General features: G+C 39.6%; 2 protein-coding genes across 2 annotated transcripts; both read left to right on the forward strand.

The window, feature by feature from the left end:
• The first annotated feature begins 370 nt into the window (after positions 1-370).
• On the forward strand, positions 371-12953 carry LOC109632941 (solute carrier organic anion transporter family member 1C1-like). The gene is made up of 15 exons (XM_020092501.2): positions 371-1323; positions 1696-1797; positions 3288-3429; positions 3986-4118; positions 4933-5057; positions 5225-5371; positions 5484-5582; positions 5718-5978; positions 6755-6919; positions 7996-8191; positions 8291-8456; positions 9409-9593; positions 10144-10208; positions 10301-10418; positions 10903-12953. The coding sequence occupies exons 2-15, from the start codon at positions 1747-1749 to the stop codon at positions 11114-11116; spliced, it is 2067 nt and encodes a 688-aa protein (XP_019948060.1). The 5' UTR covers positions 371-1323; positions 1696-1746; the 3' UTR covers positions 11117-12953.
• Positions 12954-14754: 1801 nt separating this feature from the next.
• Positions 14755-24614, forward strand: LOC109632658 (solute carrier organic anion transporter family member 1C1-like). The gene is made up of 16 exons (XM_020092063.2): positions 14755-14908; positions 15122-15182; positions 16142-16342; positions 17351-17492; positions 17622-17754; positions 17863-17981; positions 19457-19603; positions 19720-19818; positions 20683-20922; positions 21026-21190; positions 21309-21504; positions 21606-21771; positions 22996-23180; positions 23311-23375; positions 23683-23800; positions 23929-24614. Exons 3-16 carry the CDS (start codon positions 16250-16252, stop codon positions 24419-24421), a joined length of 2361 nt encoding a protein of 786 aa, XP_019947622.2. The 5' UTR covers positions 14755-14908; positions 15122-15182; positions 16142-16249; the 3' UTR covers positions 24422-24614.
• Positions 24615-24876: the final 262 nt, after the last annotated feature.

Below are 24876 nucleotides of genomic sequence, written 5' to 3' on the forward strand. Positions count from 1 at the left end.
ATGAAATGTCTTTTTCACCTTAAGTACCTGTTGGCAGCAACTCCGCTCTGGATTGATCGCTCCCATTTTTACACAAGTGGCCTGTTTTTAGAGGGTAAAGGGTCATGTTAGTTTCAGTCGTTTCATCTGTTTGAGGTTTATTTGTCATTCCAGCCATATCTATCCCAGTCTTCCCCATTCCGTATGTAGAAGTTTCCTGGGGTGAACTGAACCCCAAATTGCCCTTCTCATAGAAAAAGTGCTGCACATAGATGTGCAATATACATATATATATATGTATAAAAATATATAATAATCACTATTTACCATTACTTGCTATTTATCCATTAAAATTATCATGATATTCAGTGTTGACATGGTGACAATGTTTTTAATGCTTGTCTAATATCTTTGTAGGACATTTCTCTTGTGTTGTTCTTTCACTTCACTAAGTAGAATGTCACATTATATAAATGAGGGGATACTTGAAATATTTATCATAAGGGGGACCATGGCTGAGAAAAAAATTGAGAACCTCTGCTCTAATCCAAACCTTCACTGTGTAAGGTTTTCTATGAAATTACTTCCTTGAGAACAAACAGTCCCTGTTATAACTATTGATGTTGTGGTATTAAGGATTATCTACAGTAACATGGACACACTTGCCTCTGATAATAATCACTATCTGTGGCGAGAAGAAGTGAGCAGAGTCGCGTTGTGAAGCTGGGATTATTGGCCATTGGGTCACAGAGAGAAAGCCATTGTTAGTTGATATCAATAAGACAGGAAGACTTTGATCAGGCTTAGGAAACACCCAGTCTTACAAAAGCTGAATTTCTGCAGGAGAGGAAAGCATTTTACTCTTTGAAAACAGCAAACCACCAGGAACAGCAGGCTTGTAAAATAAGCTTTGGCCAGCTTCATGCTGCTGCTGTTTGTTGTGCGTTCAAAAGGATGGATACTCAGGAGGCATTGTGATGTTCACAGAGGAGGATGTGTGAGTGCAAGCGAGTCATGATTGTCTGTGTGTGTGTTCAGTGAACCTCCTGAGCCTTCCGGTACTGGTCCGACACGCATCTACTGTTGGACCTTCGCCAACCAGTGCAGTGTGTGTGTGTGTGTACATGCGTGCCTATGTACTCAGGGGCTTGAGGGGTTTCAGGACTTTTTATTGACATGATCAACAAGTGCACATGAGTACCCGAGTTACTGATTACAGGTAATGTTGTAGTTTGTTTGTGATAAGACTCTCGCTTTGAGAACAAAGTCCTGCCAGGTACAACTAGCCGTCAGCCACTTCAGCACATCCCGCACATCTCTCTCAGGACCACTGCTGCTACTCAGGTAAATACTGTCTCAACTTTTTAATTCCTTTAAATTCTGCAAATGTTTTCTTTTAGACTCACTGAGGAAATATTGTCATAATAAACGATCAACTAATCTACTCGTCTTCATAAAACCAGCTAAAACATGTTTAAACAGGCATTCAGACTCTGTATTCTTTTTAGTGCGTACGTGTGTTTTTCTTTTCTGTTTTTTCATTTGTATGGTTTTAACTCATGTTCAGCCCTGTGAAGCACTTGTTAAGATCTGTAAAAAGTGCTATACAAATAAACTTTACTTACTTAGCGACACTGAGATGTGTGTTTCCAGTTCCCCGATTTAAAACAACATAGAAATTAGTTGTTTATAATCTCCCTGTGTTTTTTTCTGCAGGCCTCTTGGTGTTGCATTTTCTGCCTCCTCGCATCTATCGAGAACAGCATCATGAGTGTAGAGTCCAAAAAGCCACGTGACGCCTTCTGCTCCAAGCTCAAGGTTGGTGAAATGTCACCCTCTCCCTGTGTTGAAACCTTTAGGACAATCACTCGCTGCTTCATGTTGTTAAAATGCACGTTAATCTCTGACAAGTGAAAAGAGAAGGCAGATAGTTGGTAAATGTGGAAAAATGACCTGGATTCATATCATTGACTTCTTTGTTAGTATGATTTCTTACACTGCCAGTATATTGTATAGTCAAGTACTTATAATTATACCCTACTATATATTATATATCATATCATATTATATCATATACTCTGCATATTCTCTGTATATTCTTCGGATTTACAAGTCTATATACACATATTTATACATGTGTACATGCTATTATTATATTATTATTATCACTACTACTACTACTATTATTATTATTATATATACTATTGCTGCCATTATTACTATATACTGCTATTATATTGGTATACTTACTGTCTATATAAATATATATTATGTTATATTGTATACTATATATATATATATAAATATATACTGTACTAATATTCTTATATACTGTCTAACAATAACATTACCATCATATCATTATTACTATCATCATCATATTGCCACTGCACTACTTGTCTGCCTATTCATCTTGTGTTTCTGTTTCTGTTCTTTTTACCTAAATGTTTTGTTTTGTTTTGTTCTATTGCATTGTGTTTTGTTGTGTTCCGATACACAAGCTGCTATGACACCTTAATTTCCCTCCGGGGATGAATAAAGTACTCTATCTATCTATGATGTTTATTGCATGGTCTCTAATAACCAACTAATCATACAAGGAATGTGGTGCATTATTTAAATATATTATTAAGATTGGTTGATGATGTTGATTTCTTTGAAAAAATTCCCAGCCATTCTCATGAAAGTACAAAGCCTCTCTTGAAAAAAAAATGTAAAAACACGTTGCACTCTAGAGGAAGTTCCATGTTGCTTGTGCTTGTTACTCTTACGTAAGCAGTGGCACATATCGAAATATTGACAGAATAGTCTGTTCTACAACCCAGAGTGAATCCCTTTAAATGTTTTACTTGGTTAGGGGCAAGGATACGGCTGCAAGCAGGATTTGTACTGGAAAAGTGAACAAACCACAAAAATACCAATAAGAAATATCAACAAAGAGACATTTGGCGATCATTGCAAATCAATGACAAATACCTTAGACATGGATGAACATAAATAGATGAGTCTAATCAATCAAGCAATCAAACAAAGGAAGGGATAATACGTCATCGATCCTTCCTCTGTAGTTGCAACGGTTTTTCCTCTGTTAAGAAAAGAAATCCATGCTCAAAATCCTTTGAGTTGCAAAAATAGTAGTTAAATCCACTCAGTCCAAACCCTTAGCTGAGATATCATTTTAAAGATATTCATTTTACAACAGTTAAAGTGATAAGTCTTTTCACATGTCCTGATCATATCTGCATCCTCTGAACGGGTTTCACTGGAGAAAAGCTTCATCCAACAACTTCTTGTTTGGGTTTTTCTAGCTCTTCCTGGCCTCGCTGTCATTTGTGTATTTTGCCAAAGCCTTTTGTGGAGCCTACATGAAGAGCTCCATCACTCAGATCGAGAGACGCTTCGACATCCCCAGCTCCCTCATTGGAGTTATTGATGGCAGCTTCGAAATGGGTATGTGCAATGTTAGATATGGGATGTTTTGTTGGTATGATAAAACATTTCTGGATTTATGACATAGATTGAGCCACCAAATGTCCCTCTTAAAAGAATAGTTTGATGTATTGGGACATGAGATTATTTGCTTTCTTGCCACAAGTTAGATCTATACCACTGTTATGTCTGTATGGCAGCTAAATATCAAGCTACTCAAGCTCACTAATTAACACTGAAGCGTTTGTTCAGGTTATAGAGAAATAAGAGAGGGACTGACTCATAACTCCACAGCATGTTGTCCTCTACTCAGGTTTCAATATGGATTAAACAAGAAGAAATAGATTGTTATAAGAAATAATGTATTATTTAGTGAGCTTTAGAGTAGATGGTGGGCAGGATGTTGCATTTGAACAGCTTTTTCCCATTGTCTGCAGTCTTTATGGCAGTAACAAATTAAACCTACAGACATGTCAATCACTTCTGCTCGGTCATCAAACTCTCGGCAAGAAAGTGCAAGAAAGTGCATATTTGCCAAAATGTCAAAGCACAATTCATTCATTCATCTCATTCCCAGGGAACCTGTTGGTCATAGCCATTGTGAGCTACTTTGGTGCGAAGCTCCATCGTCCACGGCTGATCGGTATCGGCTGTCTGATCATGGCTACTGGATCTTTCCTCATCGCCCTACCCCACTTCTTGCAGGGACTGTAAGAACACAGTTTGCTTTTTGTTATGAATATTCAACTTTTACAAAGTTGACACTTCTTAACGTGTTTCCTGCAGTAATTATACACATCAGTTAGAATAATATAGTAGCAACACCGGCTCTTGGAGGCAGAGCTGCTGTGGTGGCAGCAATAGAGTATTGAACCACAATGGCCTGAATCCAAAGAGTAGTTATTATTTGTTTGTTATATTAAACTGAAGCGTCCTTTGCAAAATATGATATAATATAGTTCTAATTGCACTGCAGGATTAACTTGTTTGCGAGCCCATTTGCGCCTCTCGTGGTTTCTGTCAGTGGTAATTTAAAATTGTCCCACATTAATGCAATTTAGATTAAAACTAACCTTTTAACATGACACCAAAATTAGATTTTGACACAACAGTCAGATCCAATAAGATGGGGTCGGACATCATGACCCACATTAGTTGTTCTGCTTTAGTGAAATAATCCCTTGACTAACATGTAGTTAATTAAATTTACACACTGGGGCTTTTTTGGCCCCTGGAGGTCAGGATATTAAATCTATGAAGAAAATACATTATATGTCGATTGACACAGGTCATGCTACTTTCCTGCCACAGTTTAAGTCCAGTTAAAAGCTCTGCTCTGTTACCCACATTTAAAAGGCTCGTAAAACTAACCGATAAGATAAGATAAAAATACGCACTCACTAACAATGTGCATATGTAGCATGTGAGCAACACAATATGCACAATCCCAAATAGCTTTCAATTCAGTTGTCTGTTTACTGAACTGAACTAAACAGTTGTTTAATAATCCTTCATGTTTTCCAGGTATAAATACGAGACAAGTGTGACACACAGCAATGACATCAACAGCACCGAGACCATCCTGCCCTGTCTGTCCAACCACAGCATGACTGACGCAGATGAGACGCTTGATTTACAGCCTAAAGCAGGTAGAAGTCAACCACCTCTGCCACTGTGAACAGTCTGTTATACACCCCTAATATTAGTCATAATATCAAATCAATACATTTACGTGAGCCAAGGATGAATTTAAAAAGATAAATACTTTTAACATTACATTAGATTTCAGTTCACATTCTGAGTCCACCTCCCTTAGCTTGTGAAAAGGCAGCTGGCTCATCCATGTGGATCTACATTTTCTTGGGAAACATGCTGCGGGGGATTGGAGAGACTCCCATCATGCCTCTGGGAGTGTCCTACCTGGATGATTTCTCCAAGGAGGAGAACACTCCTTTCTATTTGGGTTAGTTTCTTTTGTTCCTTTATTCTCTGATGTGGAGCTTAGCTACATCATCTTCAATTTTATATCACTCTGATCTTTTATTCTCTTCTCTCTCTGTTTCTCCATGTTCCAGCTTGTATCCACACAGTGGGAATCTTAGGACCTATGTTTGGGTACATGCTTGGCTCCTTCCTTACCAAGATCTATGTGGACATTGGATCTGTGGATTTAGGTATGTGTTAATGTGGTGTTAGGAGATCGCATAGCTGAACTGCATCCCATTAGAGCTGTAGACAGTCACTAATCAAGAGGCCTGAATGATCCAACTCTCCTTTAAAAGCTGCTGTCACCTCCCTTCTTCTCACAGACAGCATCACCATTAACCACAAAGACTCCCGCTGGGTGGGGGCCTGGTGGCTGGGCTTCATAGTGACTGGCACCGTGATTCTGCTCTCCAGTATCCCATTCTGGTTCCTGCCCAGGTCTCTGCCCAAGCAGGGCCAGGAGAAGAGTCAGAGTAAGAGCACAGAGCTGGCCACAGTGGCAGAGCAGGAGAACTTCCTGTCAGAGGAAAACCAGGAGCATGACGAGAAAGAGAAGCCGGTCACATTCCACGAGATGGCTAAAGGTAACGTGTAGCCTGCCACATCTTTATTTTATAGTAACCTACAACAATTTAGCAAGAATGTTCACAATTCTACATTCCACAAATGTTTCAAATAAGGCTTAACCCGCAATGAGCATAAATCATTTCTAAGACATCTGAGAAATGTGTCACTGTGTTAAAAGGTTTTAGAATAAATGCATTGAATCATTAACCAGGTATAGCCCCGTAAAACCTCAACCCTGACCACTAACCCTGATACCTGGACTCACTGTGACTTACCACCATGCAACCTGAGCAAGAGTCAAGATAAAGAAATATGTGGGAACTGCTGGATTTCAATTGGTTAACAACATGCATATGTCAGAGGAAACTAGGGCAGCAGTTAAATTAGAACATTAAAGCTATTTCAGGAAATATAAATAGATATAAGAAGGCTATAGTAGATTTATATGTATGTGTTCTGTGACTGTGTATCGATAAAGGTATTTATAAATGTGCTACCATACAAATATACAGACATTTTTTTCTTAATGCTGCTGGTATTTTATAATGATAATAATAATAAAATTTCTGATTGATATGGCACCTTTCAAAGTAGTAAGGGCCACTTCAGATTCAGGAAATAAGATAAACCAATACTAAAGGAAATAGCCGGGTTTGTTTTAGGCAAAAACCCAAGTCAAACTAAATTAGTTTGACTGTGCATTTCTACTCTCGCCATCATGATAAGGAAACCATTGTACACCTAAGTAAAACTATTTTTCTATCATATTTTGCTGTGCTTTGTATATCACCAGATTTCATTCCGTCTCTGAGACGACTCTTCAGGAACAGCATCTTCACACTGATGATCCTCACACACCTCGTGGCCGTCAACGGCTTTATCGGCCTCATCACCTTCAAGCCGAAGTACTTGGAGCAAATCTATGGCCAATCAGCCTCCAAAGCCATTTTCCTCATAGGTACGGTGCGATGACTCTGCACTTTGTAGCCAGAGGTGATTGAAACAATGATGTTATTGAAGGGAAGTATGATTGTGAGAGATAAAGCTGACGTGGAACCTGAACTCTCCTTTTGTGTGTGCGAGTGTGTCTGTAAAGTATCAACCTGAGCTATGGATAATCTTTTATGACTGTTTACCTGCCTGGCAAGTAAACACTGTTAGTTGTTTGTTGGTTTGAACATTTATAGATTTAACTCCATTGTCGTTCAATTACCCATGATTATGAAAGGTAGCAGGAATAACAGCTGAACAGGTTTTAATGAAAAAATCCTTCGACAGCACAGCTCTCATATGTAGTGTTATCTCAGTGGATTTCTCAGAGCTTCTTACTGACACATGAACGCACCACAAAGTATTTCAACATTGTTAATGAGCCTGCATGCAGTAATTTAACTTAGATTTATACCAACCAAAATTATTTATATTCAATGGAGTAATTCTGCCATTGTAATATGGAAAGATTCTGGTGGAATGCAACTCATTTAAAAAATTGAATTAGCAAAGTAATCAATTATTCATTATTCAGTGTTTTTAAAAGATTAAATATATCATTAATTAATTAATTGTTACACTGTCAAAATAGATGGAGAAAACTAATGCTAATTGTAAAAATGGAAAAAAGTAGTGGACAAGTGGTTAAGATAAGGAGTAATTCACACAAAAAACAATTTAAAAAACACAATTCAAAGTGTTGGATATAGTTCTAAAACATCCAGCATCTGCCACTTCAGCAGCTAACACCAAACCTCACGGAAAAGAATGAAAGCATTTTAACAATATCCATATTGTTATATAATTTATATAGTGTTAAATGTCATCTATTTGCAATGATTCAACTTTTATGATGAAGCCCAAATAAAGTTGGGGCCGAAGTTAAATTAAATTGAAAGACTTCCACACTGTCTTACATCTCTACAGTTCCCTTTAGATTTCTAATCTCCTACAGCTCCCAGGCTAATGTGCTACCCATTGTAAATTACATGACCAGTTGGACAATTCCATGGTAAAATAATTCCTGCGTGTTAATCCCTCCAGGTATCCTGAACCTGCCAGCCGTAGCTTTGGGCATCATCACCGGAGGGTTTGTGTTGAAACGCTTCAAGCTGGGCATCATCGGAGCAGCCAGGGTGTCGATTACTGCCACTGTGGTGTCCTTCAGTATGCTTTCCATGCAGATCTTCTTGCACTGTGGACAAGCAGATGTGGCTGGTCTCACTGTCTCATATCAGGGGTGAGTAGAACGCTAACCATCTCTCACTGCTGTATGAATGTGATAAAGATTCTTATCACCATGTCTAATTTGATCCGTCTGCGTTTGTGCGTGCACCAGGGCTCCTCAGGTGTCACACAACCAGCAGACTTTGCTGTCGCAGTGCAATGTGGGCTGCTCCTGCTCAATGAAGCACTGGGACCCGGTGTGTGCCTACAACGGAATGACGTATGCCTCGCCATGCCTGGCTGGCTGCCAGACCTCTACTGGCTCTGGCAAGGAGACGGTGAGACCCTGACAGATGTGGTATAACTGGTAGAGAAAAAACAAACAACCTCACCATATGGAGATGACAAGAGATCACTACAAGACATATAAGTTTGATAATGTTGTTGTTTTGTGATAATTCTCTGGCCATTTTTCAGTGTCACAGTAATCACAGAAGAAAAAGACATTGAGAATGGGCAGAGAGACAGCATGGATACAGTGTTCTGCACTGACAGTGGCTTCAAAGACCAGAATGCAATGTAACCAGACATGAGCATGATTATACTTTATCTCTGTGTCTGTCTCTTGTCACAACCCCACATTTTATTGAAGTGCACTCTGCTAGGTTTTTAGAAAATGTAGGAGAAAAAAAGACCAACAGTCCCCTCATGGAACCAGATTTAAAGTCACTAGATGTGGGGCAAATTGCACATACTCTAAAACGTCAGCCCCATAAACTTTTTTCCATCAAGATCCATTTATTAGTCTCCAAGAAATCAACTAAAACGTTTCACGATGTTAAAGAAACTGAAAAAACTTCATGGATCCCAAAATTGAATGGGTTCTTCCCTGACCCATACCACATTTCTCCACCAAGTTTAATATTGAGTGGTTCAGGCTTTTTTTGTGTAATCCTACAAACAAACAGAGAGGAGTTACAACATAACCTCCTTGGCAGAAATACCAATTGAACAAACTGTGTGCAAGTGATGATATGCCAAAGTCTTAAGTCCTACTTAAAGCTCCTAAAGGCTGTTTGTTGCACTCCATAATATCAAGACATTAGATGTGAGTGAATAACTTGCTTATAATGTTGTTCAAGCCTCACCAGTAGTTTTTTTTCTGGAGGGTGATGTGGAAGTTCAGGCCACAGGATCACCACATTCAAAAGGTTTTGTCTTTTTCAGAGCATGAAAGTACTCGTGAACTCGGCACAACTCACATTTCCTCTCTTCTCTTTGGTTCTTTAGGTGTTTCATAACTGCACCTGCGTCGAGGATATGATGACATCAGCCACAAATATGTCTGCAGTGCTGGGCCAGTGCCCAAGGAACAGTGACTGTGACGGCATGTTTAAATTCTACATGGCTCTGTCTGTGATTGGGTCCTTCATCTCTGCATGTGGGGGAACGCCAGGATACATAGTGCTGCTCAGGTCAGAGACTCTAATCGGAAGGAGTTAATGTTTCTCCTGTTATGTCATGTATTTAAATTTACTTTAGACAACGAGACACAAAACTGATGAAGTGAATACAGAACAGTGGTTTTCATGGCTGCTTAGCTGTACTGTCTAATGATTATGGTAGAAATACATAAAATTATATTTATTTTTGTGGAGATTTATTTAGTAGATTACCCAATTTATCCAATTTACACAGTTTAATAAATGGTCATTATTTAAGGTATAAAGTAAACATATTGTGTTCTGCTCCTTCATTTAGATATGGAACTAAAGTGTGGCGTACCTTACATGCATGAAATATGAGTGACGTGTAACATTGGTGGAGGGATATGATGTAAAAGGTGATGTGCAACTTTGACTATGGGGAGTTCAAGTGTCCCAGGTCGTTGGAATTAGACCTTGACTATATGTAGAGCTCCTCAGACAAAACAGTTCCCCTGCTCTTGCTTCATCCAGTTATAATAAAGGTTACAGGAGCCATACATTAACATGTCATTAATATGACTTTCACTGCATGTTCCAGGTCCATACAGCAAGACCTGAAGTCCCTGGCGTTGGGGATGCAGACACTGATCGTAAGAACTTTGGGTAAGAACAGGACTTAATTTTTTGGCACATAATAATGAGACTTATACCAGGCTATATATCTTCAACTGTGTGTTCATGTGTGTGTCTTCCAGGTGGAATCCCTCCTCCTATTTATTTTGGAGCACTGATCGACCGAACCTGTTTGAAGTGGGGTACCAAGCAGTGTGGAGGTCGAGGAGCATGTAGACTCTATGATGCTAACGCTTTTAGGTACAATGAAACTTTCATTTTATAAAATTTTATTTTCCTGCTAGACCAGTCTACTATTTATATTTCAGCAGGATATTTAGATTCATATCCAAGGAAGTGCAGCATCAAATTTGGTGCGATTTGGACACGTTCAATATTAATAATCTTTAAATGAACAGGCGACCGTTGACGATCGTGATAATTGCAACTGATTCTCCAGTTTGGGGTTCTATGTAATATGTCTAGGTTCATTAAACTTTGAATAAATAGGTGAACAGCTCCTTATGCAGCAGCGGTGGCGCAGCAATTTCTGCAGGTCACTTTTACAGTTTCATAAAGAAAGCTGCAACCAGCACTACCATAGGCCAAACAACACTTTCCACACAATGTTTTGTTTGACACATTAGTGTTTTGTAGAGAATTACAACTCTAAAAAACTAAACAAATAAAAGAAGTGAGATTGAAACTGTTTCACCTCACCTGCTCCAACATACTTTTCCTCCAGGGTGACATACTTGGGCTTGATAAATGGATTCTACTTCCTGTCCAACTTGCTGTGGGTGGGTCTCTACCTCAGAATTGTCAAGCGACAGAAGAAGTTAGCGCTGAGGAGTCAAGCCAAAGAAAACGTACTGGAGGCAAACGGACACACCAACGGACATGCCAACATCAGCATCGCCAAAGACAAAGAGGGCGCAGACAAGGAGAGCACCATTTAAGGTGGTATGACATCATAGTATAATACAGGCGAATGACACATGCAGTATTTCCCATTGCTTAACTACTGTGCTGCACCCGGAATGGACCAGATGCAGTAATGGTACAGCATCAGCATTGTATACCTCTTTTTATATACAGTATGTGTATATATGCTGTATTATAAACAGTATATGCTCAGTATAGTGTATGTACAGTACATTGTTTTACATACTAGTTCAAGGCAAAAGTGTTGTTAGGAGTTACTGAAGGATTATGGCCAACACTTTGTGAGATTATGTAGCCCTCTGCTTTGACTTCAAGGAACTATAATAATGAAGACACTGAGGTTGGTGGAGAGTATCATGTGTGATAGCTTAATAAAAACATAGATTTTAGAGAAGATGAGCAGAATCTTAAATACACAAGGATCACTATTAGAGGTAATAATTAGGAACGGCAGATATTGATTTCACATATAGGTGATTATTTTTGTTTCAAGAAAAACCCCTTCAATTACATATGAGTTACTTTAGATGGTGCCTGTACCCGTCGGAGTCGATGCCACAGATTTGCAAAGTCAGTGAAGTCTGTGATTGCTGCAGGATGATCCAGTAAGTAAAAGCAACACAAGAATGAAATATATTTCGTTTATTAAAGAAGATTGACCAGATATGTAATACTTGAATGAGGAGAAGAAGATCCACACATATCTTCTTAACCATTTTATATTTGTGGCTCAATCCCACTCTAGCTGATGCCCAAATATGAGCCTAACCTAAAAAAAAGTTCTGCTGGAAGAATAAGATGAGGTTGATACCATTTTCATTATCAGTGCTGATAGGGGCAAACTGTACACTGATCCTCAAGTGATTTTTAAGTGTACAGTTATTTTTGTATGGAAAGTGTTCCATAGGTATGGGGTATGTGTAGAATTATCTAGATGTCTTTTCCAAACTACTTTGCTAAGAATATAAGCTGATTCCCCTGTGATTGCTTTGGCATTTGGAAAAAAAGAACAGGAATATATTATTCCAAATAAATTCTGAGAAATTTGCTTTATTGGCATATTGGTTAAAAACAATAATAGCAATTTAGATAATGTCACCTCTCTGGATGAACAATTCAGTTTGTTTGTCTCCACTGATATTCTTCAAAGTACAGAATCATTAACCTGGACCACTGCTGGCACAGTAGTTACTCAGGTTCGCCTTTCACTAAATATAAATACCTTTGCACCAGATTCTGTAACACAACATTTATCCACTCGAGCACTACACCCTGCAATTAATTTTTTCTAATCAACACTGGCACTCACTGAAATATATTTTTAAATCTTTCAGGACATTTTGGTTCAACCTTTGTCTTATTTTATAGAATCATCTATCTTAACAGCCACAAAGACAACTTTAATCTTTGTGCATATTTGAGATGTCTGTTATGGGATGTATGAGACAGAGAGGACGGTAAGGCCGGTCACTTTACTCTCTCTGTTAACATGTGAACAGCTCCTCTGTCACTGCACACACTTCTTACATCACATCATTTCACACAAACACTAAAGGTCGTGAACATTCACATAATCCTGAATCACTTGCGTTTGTTTGGGAAAGTTCACTAATGTTTGCACAGTGGACTAAGAGCTGGTGCATGGTCGCTCTGCTACTGTAAGTTTTAACTCTGTTATACACTGACCGTAGAGTTGTAGAAAAAAAATTATATGTACTATTAACAACTGTTAAATAAGAAAAGTTTATAATGTTGTATTTTAGTTTTATCTTCATATTTGCCTTTTTACAATTGTATTGATTGTCCTTATGTAAGCCAAATTTTCACAATAAACTGTTTTTATGCAATGTCTTTTTGGATGTGTTCATTGATGCTGGTAATAGTAAGTTATATAGTGTAACATAGTGTAATATAGTCCATATGCTCCATTTGTCCCACTATTAAGCTGCGATAACTATTATTTTATTACTAACACTAATTAATTTGACTCATAGATTAGGTCTCTCCTAGTGATGAGAAAGACAGAAATTACAGAAATATCACCTTACTGATCAATTATCCTCAAACTGAGCATTTGAGCATCTTTCAGTGATTGTTATGTTTTTTTTGGCCTGCAAACTTTACTGTTTTGCTTCACTCTCACTGTTGTAGCTTCTTTTTAGACAAAGTTATTGAGTTGGTCTTGCACACCTGTTTGGGCTCTATCCTGTTTAAAACTGTCTTTGGATGTTCGTTGCATTAATGGACAAAGAATGTCAGTCACTTTTGGATCTGTCACCCCTACCTCTGATTTTGCACACCCACACCAAGGCAGTTTCTGTGAACTGTCCACCCTGCACCAACACAGTGAGGGCCTCACACATGAGACAGCAGCAGTGAAAGATCAGACGAGACAGCAGCATTGATCCTCTGCCTGGTGCACGTCAGGAGCATAACAACTTCTAATGTTCAGGCTGTGTTCACCAGTGTTGCCAGACGAGCCGTGTGTTGCCATCAGAGTAGGAATAGACCATATGGAAGAAGCACATTGGACCAGAAGTATGTCACTTCAATACAGAGATTCATTGTATTACCTGCTATTTGCACATGACGATATTCACGTGAATAAGTGCAGGCTTAAAGTTGAAGGTTGTAGCCGATTACATGACCTGACCTGGTCAAACTTTGACTAAACTTTATGTTTACTTTGTGCTATAGGTTTTCTTCTCTGATAAAAACTAAACCAAAAGTGATGGTTCTTTTTTCTTAAACAAGTTTTAGCTATTAGCATGTCATATGATTACAACAGTTGTGAGCAGTGATTATGATATTTTATGATTGGTAGATACTTTTATTGCTTTTATGACACTGATAAAGATTTACTTTTTATATATAAGATTAGATAAGGCTGGTAACTTGCCTGATCCAATTATCCATTTATTATTTTATTAATATGCTCAATTTAATTTTTACCAAATGTCTTGTCATTGAAGAACATGTGAGCGTTCAGTGCAGTGACTGATTTCACCAGTGGGCTGTGCACAACACAACAAAATATCACTGAACAGCACTGCAGTGCCTCCAAGACTCTATTGTTTTTATTTATTTTTTAAAGCAAAGTCAGTCATCATAAGAAAATATGTCTCCTAGAGTTTCATGAAAATCATATGAACATGCCTGAAGTCCCTAAAAAACACAAGTATATGTAGAACTGATGACGAACTGCTGCAATACAAGCCTGCGTTCCTATCTCTTGTTGTACCCAAAACTAGATCCAGTCACAAATGACCTGCACCAAATGCACAATTCTGCCAAGTAGAGTTCCTCACAGAGGGAAAGTGGTAAATATTTCCTTTGCTGTTTCTGTACAGGAATGTGACAACACTAAATCTTAATCCTTGGAATTTGCGGGGGCCAAAGCTTGATTGCGTGACCTGTTGCCTGGCTGCCTGAACACCCCCACAGGCTACTGGACTAACAGATCCTGTCCAAAATCAGCTGATGCACAAGATTTGGTATAAGACATTCATGACACTTGACTTCTCAAAATAAATCCTTTCTTTAAATCCTATGTAAAAGCAACAAGAGGTGATTTTTTTTTTTTTTTTTTTTTAAAGGCCTTAGTTTGGAGTTAATAATCTGTCTTCACCTCTCTGCTGTTCCCTGCTGTTCTCTTGTTGCAGTCCCCCTCCTGGCTGGCATGTGTGTGGAATAAAAATGTGTGAGGTCTTTTGTCCCACTGGAGCCGAGGAACAGTTCTGAACTCAGAGAGGAGAAAAAGAGGGAGAGGGGAGACTCCAATCCCTCTCAGCCTGGAGATGCAGCAGGTACTTTAAAAAAACTTCCTCAGCGGGTGCTTTGCAGTCCAGATTTTTCCATTTCTTGTGTTTGCATGATGTTTGCCTCAGACTCTGAGGGAGCTGTAACCAGGACAGACCTGAAGGGGATTGTTGTCATTATTGTACAAGTTGAAAACTTAACAAAGGACAAATGAAGTCTCTGGAATCAAGTTTTCTCTGTGATGTGGACTCAACCTGCAGCTCCTGACGTTTACTGAGCTGAGAGGACGGTGAAGAGAGGACGCTAGTGGAGTTTACATAGGTACTGTCTCATATTGTTTTCATAAGTTTGAATCCGTGATACCTGACGAGGGTTAAATAATATTGGTTCACACCAGCGGTTTATCATCATGCAGAGAACGAACAATTTACTAAATTTAAAATGTACTTTAAAAAGATAAAAATTTGCTTCATGCTAAATATGATGTGAAAAGTTAGTGAATCAAGTTTAAATGGTTCCCCTCAACACTTAATCATTAAACATCTTAATTCTTAGAGACATAAGGTATAAAATATATCTTTAAGCATAAACATTGATTGGACAGTATGAGCACAAAGCCTCATGGAACTGTTAAGTTTAATGAAGCTGTTTTAGATGTTATTTTAGTAATTCATGTTCTGACTTGGTTTATGAGGTTTATATGTTTATGTGTTTGGGATAGTTTTGAGTTCAAATAATTTTTTTTACTGTTAATGTAAAATAATGAAATGTTAGTAGTGGTGTATTTGATGGGAGTCTGGTCAGTATTCACATGAAAAGTGTCAATAAAACACATTATACCTGCAGGTTGTGATTTAGAATTAAAAGCTTTGGTGTCAGTCTTTATTCTGAGAGTTAATGCCAATAAAAACATATCTTTCCATAAGCCTGACCTACATTCTTTATACATCTCTTTTATTGTCAATGGTGGACGGACTATTACTAATTTTTTTATGTAAAAGGAACAATAGTACATATTAAAAATACTACAGCAAAATGCCTTGGTAATGTTACTTCTGCAGAAATCTCATGTTAGCTTAAACCAAGATTATTCATATATACCATGTTATACATAGTGATATACTCAATTCACATTTGAGCTGGGACCTGGGAAAAGAAAAAGTATACTTGAATGAAGTATGAGGTAACATAAAGCAGAAATAATCAAATAAATTACAGGAACCTCAGATTTGTCTTATATCTGAGTAGATCTACTTAATGCTGTCTATCTCTGTCTATAGATGCTTGTCTTGCAGTGGCCTGAGAGCTGATACCTGCACATACACCGTTTGTACAGTACTTTACAGTACAGTACGGTACTGTATTGTACATTACTACCATACATTAGGATGGAAGAAAGAGAGGACCAGATGACCAGCCAGCAGGCTCTGTGTGGCCCCGACGAGAAGACCAGCAAGCGGCCCGGCATCTCCACTCTCAAGGTACTGACGCTGCTACTAATCAACACTTCTCTCAGTCCTTGTTGTGTACAGTTACATTTCTTTATAGGCTGAAGTTCATTCTACTGATGTGAATGTCTCTGAGGCCAAGGAGACGGTGCAGTGGTGCATTTCTTACGGCCGCCGAGGAGGTTATGTTTTCATTGTTGTGTGATTGCTCGGGTTGTCCTGTGGGTATTTCAGTTCCTTACAAAGACATGCAAGTTAAGTAAATTGATGCTCCTAAATACCCTGTTAGTGTGACTTATTGTATGTGTCAGCCATGTGCTATAGACTGACAACCTTTCACCAGTCTATCTTGGAGAAAAAATTGCTTAAAATGTGAGACACACATCTGTTTTGTTGCACATCTGTTCTACAAACGTAGGTGGAATCAGGCCAAGAGCTGTTCTGAAGTTGTTTTGGAAAATCTTGCCGATCTTAAATTCCCCCTCCAGGTTGGCACATCAAGATGCATGGAACACTTCGGTATCAGTCAGTGAGCTCAGACTCAGACTGATTGCGGCACCCTACAACAGTCACCATCAGGCGCAAGTTAATGGAGCATTTTATCCAAAATACATACTTTCCTTCTCTGCAAAGGTTCATTTCAGTGTGGAGATGTCAGGCTGTTAAGTGAAACTCTGCAACAAATAAACCCAAGCAATATTTATTTGAGCTCTCCAATTCATATATATGCAGTATATATGTACAAGCAAGAGTATATAGCTCAGAATCAAAGCCACGAGACATGATATATTAAATACAGTCCATAGGAAACCATGCAGAAGCACCGCAGTAACCCCTGATGGGAATGAATTTCGTAATAAAGAACCTCCAGGGTGCCCCCACACACAGCAGGTGGAGGAGATGGAACATTTCTTTAAAGTTTAGACGATTATCCTGTGTGATCACACCCTTATCAGATCTCAGAATTAGACACATGCCATTGTGTGTTACATTTAAAAAATGTTTTCCTATTAATTCTCTTTCTTCCTTTTTGTTTCCTAGTGGTTTATCATGGCGCTGTCCTTCGCCTATTTCTCCAAGGCCCTGACAGGGACCTACATGAAGAGCTCCATCACTCAGATCGAGAGACGCTTCGACCTCTCCAGCACGCACATCGGACTCATCGATGGCAGTTTCGAGATGGGTACCGTCCATAACTCTGACTCTAATTCTCACCAATCAGGCCTCACTTCTGTTCTGGACATTTTATAACTGGATATGTGTACTCTTCTCTTCCTCTTGCTCTCTTGGGTTTCCCTTTCTTTGGACGCAGGCAACTTGCTGTTCCTCGCGGCAGTCAGCCATTTTGGTGCCAAGCTGCATCGGCCCAGACTCATCGGCATGGGCTGTTTACTCATGGCAGTGGGGGCCTTTCTCACCGGACTGACCCACTTCTTCATGGGGCGGTAGATGTCAAAAAAAAGAACAACACTCGATTCTATAAAACTTTTGCAAACAGAACGAGAAAAACAATATGTTTAATGTCTGAGTGTGGCACCCCCCTTTTTTCGCAGCTACAAGTACGACACAGTCATAAAGCTTTTCCAAAACGACAGTATGAACATCGCTGCCTGTGTGGATACACTGGAAGTTCCTGAAATTCAAGGAGAGCCTTCTTTAGAGGACAACCAAGGTGAGACTCTAATAACTATGGTGATTCTTCCCTGTAGTAGTAACACGAAAACACATAGAGGTGGCGTTAACAAAGAGTCTACTTCAAAATTAAACCTGGTTAAATCGCTTCACAAGTCACCGGCTTTCTCTCAGCCATCACCGGAATGCGCTGATCCCGGTCTGACCTTTAAACCCACCCGCCTCCTGTGCAGCAGCTAAGAGAAAATATCAAATCCAAAGCTACACTTCTTGCGCAGCAGCTTTTTTAAATGGTGGCCCTCGTAATAGGAACAGTCAGACACAGTTTTCACACAGCCTCACGTCATCAGAGCCAATGATCACTCTGTATTCAGATGGCGGAGCAAACAAACCGAGAGTTGATTTGGAAAAAGGGGGGAAAGAAAGAGAGAATAATGTGTGCAGACGTCTGTGATATTCATGGTAATAGATTCAGTTTGGACACACGTCTCTTCATGTGGTTTTCACTGTGTTGAGGCACCACTTTTTTGCTGTTATTAATTCCGGTTCCCTCAGATGAGCTTGCAGCTGAAACGTAACTTCAGCCTTTCTATAGTTGAGCCATAATTAGATCTTATTCTCACAAACAAACAAAAACCACGCAAACAGACATATTGATCCTGTTCGATTGTTCAGATGAGACGTATTCATGGTGGAGAACAATGCAGTGGTATTCAAACATCTGGTGCAAGGTAGCAGACATTATTTCCTCTTTCTGAATGGAATACGAGGAGAATCAAAGGAGTGGTTTCATAAGTCTTTTTGTATTCAACATTTAGATAAACATGCAGCAGAGTTTTATTTTAGATACAAAATCTGTTACAGCGATTTGTGAATAGTCCATAGCACTGAAGTGGTGCTTTAAAATAACTACATGTAAAATAGAAAACGTTATATGATGATATAAGGGAGCAAATACTCCTGTAAGTATTTTAGAAAACACTGGACAGTTTTTAAGATAAAACACTTCTATTGACTAGTTCTCGGTAACAAAAGATCAAGACATCATAAATACCTTGTGTTTGCGTGTGTCTGTGTGTGAGTGCATGTGTGTGTGTGTGTGTGTGTGTGTGTGTGTGTGTGTCTGTGTGTGTGTGTGTGTGTGTGTGTCTCCTTATGGGGACAGAAGGACTCAAATTGTAAAATGAAGGTGAAGACACTTTTAAAAGGTTTGGGAAAGGTTAATGTTAAGTTTTAAGTTTAGTTTAGGTTCAGGTTAAGGGTAAGATTTAGGTTAAGTTTAAGTTTAAGTTAAGGGTTAGGGTTCGGCAAGTAGTGATTATGGTTAGGGCTTCAGTAAGTCAATGTAATAATGTAATGCCCTGTGTGTGTGTGTGTGTGTGTGTGTGTGTGTGTGTGTGTGTGTGTTTGAGTGTGTGCATGTTCATTAACTAATATATAATATATTATATAATATTTAAGCAACGACTTATCTTTCTATGGTGTGTGTAATGTGTGTGGTGTGTCACTTTGCAGCATGTGTGAAGGAGTCGGGCTCCAACATGTGGATCTACGTGTTCCTGGGGAACGCTCTGCGGGGCATTGGAGAAACCCCGGTCACACCTCTGGGCATCTCCTACATCGATGACTTTGCTAAAGCTGAAAACTCGCCATTCTACATAGGTGAGACATGATTGCTTGTTCTGGGTCTCCAGTGGTATTTTAAAAACACTAGTTGTAGAGATAAGATTAAAGTGACTTATTTAAACTCTCACCCTCACTTCTCGACCACTTTGCAGCATGTCTCCAGACCATTACTCTCCTGGGCCCCATGTTCGGTTTCCTCCTGGGCTCCTACTGTGCCAGACTGTATGTTGACATTGGATATGTTGATATGGGTACGGTTGCTATATCACTTTTGCAAGAAGTATACACAGCTGAAGTCATGACATCACATCTGTGTCACCCTGTTGCGTTGATCAATTGTGAGTCAGTCTCAGTTCTCAATAATAATGTTTCACCTTGTTTTTTATAGCATCACATATCTAATCAAAACCACACTTACCAGAAAATGGGAACACTAGGACATACAGTGTATCAGCATGAAATCTAAAATGACAGATATTTCATGTATTTGTACTTTACTTAAGTAGATTTATTTTTGAGACCTTTCACTTATAGCCCGCCACAAATATTCGCAAAAAGCTGACCTTTCTACTCCACTACATTTTTACAATGCAATATGTTGCATGTTCATACATCTCAAAATGTTTTTTAAATGTTTAAGTGTAATCAATGACGAGAGGGGATTTGGTTCAATGATCCAATCAGACGGGACATATCTGTAACCAATAGTAGTTGCTAGTCAGTAAGAGGGTAGTTTGGTGGTTTTGTATTTAAAGTTGCCGCACAAATTTGGTTTGGAATCAAAAAGCTTCTCAGAAAAAGAATAATGTTTTTTGATCTTTGATTTTTTTGGGCTTGAACCTGATGTTTGCAACAGTAGAAACGTTGTGACCAAGGCTGGAGCTTTGGTTCAGCTTCATTTGGACCAAACCTGCTGCTCATGGTCCAAAGGTTTGACATTAACAGGTGAGGATGTCTTTAACTGTCCCTCTGAGGAACTGTCTACCAGATAAACTCTGGTGTCTAATATGTTGACTTCATACAAATAAAACTAGCAGATAAAGATGACAGCACACACATTTTACGCTTCTTCCTGCCGATCACTCACTTGGAATCTCCTTTCTTTTTTCACTCAGACAGTGTGACCATCACTCCTCAAGACGCCCGCTGGGTCGGCGCCTGGTGGATGGGCTTCCTGGTGTCCTCCGCTCTCCTTCTCGTCTCCAGCATCCCATTCTGGTTCCTGCCCCGCTCTCTGCCCAAGCAGGAGGGAGAAGAGGGCCCTACAGCATGCTCCACCCTGGGCGGCACAGACGGCGCCCTCAACAACAACAACAACAACCACCACAATCTCAAGTTGACCGAAATCGCCAAAGGTACAGTGGAGAAAAATCTTCCTTTTCGTGGCACTGGTGACATTTTATTTCCACCTCGATACAGATTCGATGTTTTACTTGGCTGGATGATGTCCTGTCGCAGGGTTTGTTCCATCGCTGAAGCGCCTGTTGGGAACTCCTGCTTACTTCTTGCTGCTTTGTGGCAGCATCCTGAAGTTCAACTCCTTCATCGGCCTCTTCACTTTCAAAGCCAAATACATGGAGCAACAGTTCGGACAGTCGGCATCCAGAGCCAACTTCCTCATAGGTAAAATAAAAATGACTTCAAACTCACACTTAGAGATATAACTAGGCATCATGGTCTCTACACCCCTACGCTCACATACAAAGCCCAGTGTCCAGACCCCTTTGAGTTTCTCTTCCAGGTGTGTTGAACCTGCCCGTGGTGGCGGTGGGGATCTTCCTGGGAGGGCTACTGATGAAGCGCTACAAACTGAGCGTGGTGTCGGGGGCCCAGCTCTCCTTCGCCACCTCCTTCATGGCCTACCTCCTCCTGCTGCTGCAGTTCGGCACCAAGTGTGACAACATTCCTGTGGCTGGGCTCACCATTTCATACAACGGGTCAGACATGAATTTGTGGAAAGATAATGAAGACTACAGCTTTGACAGAATAAATGTAAATGTATGTTTAATCTAAAATATAGTTGATATTTCCCCTGCAGGACGCAGAGTGTCTCACACGACAGAGAGATGCTTTTCTCAGAGTGTAACAGAGACTGCTCGTGTTCGGCGGAGGAGTGGGATCCTGTGTGCTCTGACAGCGGCATCACCTACATCTCTCCGTGTTTGGCTGGCTGCCTCGACTCCAGTGGATATGGCAAAAACACAGTAGGGCCGCACCACACAAAAGAACACTCACATGTACACTGTTCATCTTTATGTACACCTGTAAGTAGCAGGAGATATTTGGGTTTGATGAGTTACTTGGCTACTGGGTATTAAGGGCTCAGGTTTGAAATCCTGCCACATTGAAGTATAAACTATTTATACAACCAAAAGCCTCATCAGCAACCTGCAGTAAACTTGTTTACCTTCATGTCAACTTAATACATTTCTCTCTCATTTAAAGAGAATTTATTATTTCATCTCAGAATTAATTTATGTTCTTCTCTCAGGAAAAAATCCAGTTTACACACATACACTTTTAATAACCCATGTCAAGGAGGTTAGGTTTTCATACACGTTTGTTAGTTTAGCAGGATTATGCAAACACAGTGGGACGGATTAACACGAAACCTGGGGGAAGGATGTGATATGGGTCAGGAAAGAATTCCTAAAATGTTGGTGAAGATCCAAATGTGGGGATGATTCATTTCTGACACCCTATCTCACCTCACATTTTGGAGGCATTTTCCTTGATTTCTGGTGCAGATCTAAGTAAACATCTGGATGTCGTAAATTAAAAGTGGTCTGAATTGTGGTTCTGTTAAGGACAAAATTAATTATCTTTTCTCTAGTATACCTACTCACTCATTGCATTCATCTTTGTTTGTCTCAGGGCACACATAATCTAACACAATATATTACTATTTACATATGTAAATCTATAAAGGGAAAGCTATTTTTGTATTATTCTCGGAAACATGGGTTCAGCAAACATACTGTAGGTTGACTGTAGGTAACAAAATAATCTAAGATCAAAGGTCTATATATATATATAAGAGCTCTCAGTTGCATCTCTCTCATCTGCATACAGCAAATGAAAGGTCCTTACTATCATTTGTTATTTGTTATTTTCCTCCATTTCATAATTTGGAGAATCTGTTTGCTTCCCTGCTTCATAGAACTGGATCATCTGTGCCTTCAGTTTCATTCCCATTCATTTATTTTTTTGTATTTTATTCATAACATTACAGTCAAGATATACACATCTAATATCCGGGCAAATCTATACTGTGTGAGTGTGTAGATAGCGAATCTAGAAATAATAGATATTAGTTGTTGTTCTTGGTATTTCTTTATGCAAAATGTGAGAAATCCCTTAAAAAACTCATCTACCAGCCTGACTGGAGTTTGAAATTACAGTATAACTTGTCCTTGTTTTTCCCCCAGGTTTTTCACAACTGCAGCTGCGTTTCCGCCTCCTTCCCAGCAGGCAGCAGTACGTCGGTGAAGCTTGGTCGGTGTCCCCATGCCAAGGACTGCAGCCGCAGCTTCACCTCCTACATGGCCGTGTCTGTGCTCAGCTCCTTCATCAACTCTCTGGGAGCCACACCCGGCTACATGGTCATCATACGGTCTGTGCACCCTGGATGGAAATATTATTCTTAATCATTTTAGATTCACATATACAGTTCTTTTGATGGTATTGGCAGAATCTTGCAGACTGATTGATATGAGTGACCTGGTGCTGTTTTTTAATTACAGATGCATCACACCAGAGCTCAAATCTCTTGCTCTGGGAATTCAAACCTTGGTAACCAGGACTCTTGGTGAGCCTCTTTACAGTTTCATGAATAGTACAATACTTTTTCTGGTATAATCTATTTGATTTTGATTTTGAAAGACTCAATAAAATGTCATTCAAAATCTTGTGACGAAGAAATGTAATTTAAGCGGTATATTATTAAGAAAAAACAAATACAGCTAAATATATAGAACTTTAATGTACATCGTTTTTGCATTGTTTATTCTGTAAAATTCTGTCAAATCATATCGGCCGTTACTACTTTCCAACCGATACAAAGATGTGACGACATAACTAGTTGTAACAGTTCACATCTGGCTAATCCTTTGTAGGTGGAATTCCTGCACCGGTGTATTTTGGGGCCCTGATTGATTCTACTTGCCTGAAGTGGTCGATCAAGAAGTGCGGGGGCAGAGGAGCCTGTCGCATTTATGATTCTGACATGTACAGGTATGTCACAGGATACTTATGTGGAAATAGAACATAATTATGTGTACTTATCCATCAGCACCACCTTGGACACCAATTCATATTTATGTCTCGGTCGCCCTCTGTGCGTCTTTTGTCTGTTTTTTCAGAATCATCTTCCTGGGTCTGATCACTTGTCTCAGTGGTTCCTCATACGTATTCATCATCGCGGTCATCATCCTCCTCAGAAAACAGTTTCGAAAGCCAGAGTGGGAAACAGAGAGACAGCAATCGAAAGGAAAGGAAATCGAACTTAAGACCTCATCGAGCCCCACTGATGACCAGCCTACTGCTCCCATAAGTCACATCCCAAGAGTTTTGGTGAGTATGGCGTCAGAGCTGGAAGAGGGAGGGGATGTTCAGAGAACGGAGCAGCTCACCAAAGATGGCAGACAGCAACAGTCCTGCTGCCTGACAGAGGCCACTGTTGAGCTCTCTCCTCCTCCTGCTAATGGAGCAAAGTTAGGGCCTCAGTCCGAAGAGGAGGAGAGAGAGCAGAAAGACGAGGTCTCCACGGAGACAAATGCACAAGGGGATAAAGAGAGCGCTGAGGACAAGGATGAAACACCACATGGCAAAGAAACAGATGGACCACAAAACTAAGGTGTTAACCATCGACTGTATATGAAAATGGACGTAGACTCAAGGTCCAGAAAGTGAAGTCAATGTGGAAGTGCCTGAAAACTGCATCCTCTCGAATGACCGGCAGAGGGCGACTCCTCTGGTTGCAAAAAGAAGTCTATGTAAAAATGATGCCTCATTTGATTTGTAACATCATTAAACATTTTCATACGGACTTTATGATCAAACTTTCTACTTTCAAGTCTTCGTCACAGCATGTTGTTCATTTTTTTAAATGGTGGTCCCATTTAGAGTAGACAATATGGCACAATCGGCATTGGGGCCTGGATACCATGTGATTGACAGCTACTGCATCCAATAGGGGCAGGTCGCAGTTGTATGTAGGTGTGCAGTGTCAGACTCACCCTCAGCTCCTCGTTATAAAAAAACAAGATCATTGAGATCATTTAAAATAATGAAACAATGTGACAAACCCA

Source organism: Paralichthys olivaceus, chromosome 23 (assembly GCF_024713975.1).
Source record: "Paralichthys olivaceus isolate ysfri-2021 chromosome 23, ASM2471397v2, whole genome shotgun sequence".
NCBI classification, from domain to species: Eukaryota; Metazoa; Chordata; class Actinopteri; order Pleuronectiformes; family Paralichthyidae; genus Paralichthys; species Paralichthys olivaceus.

Coding starts and splice junctions, on each gene's coding strand:
- LOC109632941 (XM_020092501.2), top strand. CDS start 1,747: ATGAGTGTAGAGTCCAAAAAGCCACGTGACGCCTTCTGCTCCAAGCTC. Junction 1,798..3,287: donor CCTTCTGCTCCAAGCTCAAG/GTTGGTGAAATG, acceptor GGGTTTTTCTAG/CTCTTCCTGGCCTCGCTGTC. Junction 10,419..10,902: donor TATGATGCTAACGCTTTTAG/GTACAATGAAAC, acceptor CTTTTCCTCCAG/GGTGACATACTTGGGCTTGA.
- LOC109632658 (XM_020092063.2), top strand. CDS start 16,250: ATGGAAGAAAGAGAGGACCAGATGACCAGCCAGCAGGCTCTGTGTGGC. Junction 21,772..22,995: donor GTGGATATGGCAAAAACACA/GTAGGGCCGCAC, acceptor TTTTTCCCCCAG/GTTTTTCACAACTGCAGCTG. Junction 23,181..23,310: donor GGCTACATGGTCATCATACG/GTCTGTGCACCC, acceptor TTTTAATTACAG/ATGCATCACACCAGAGCTCA.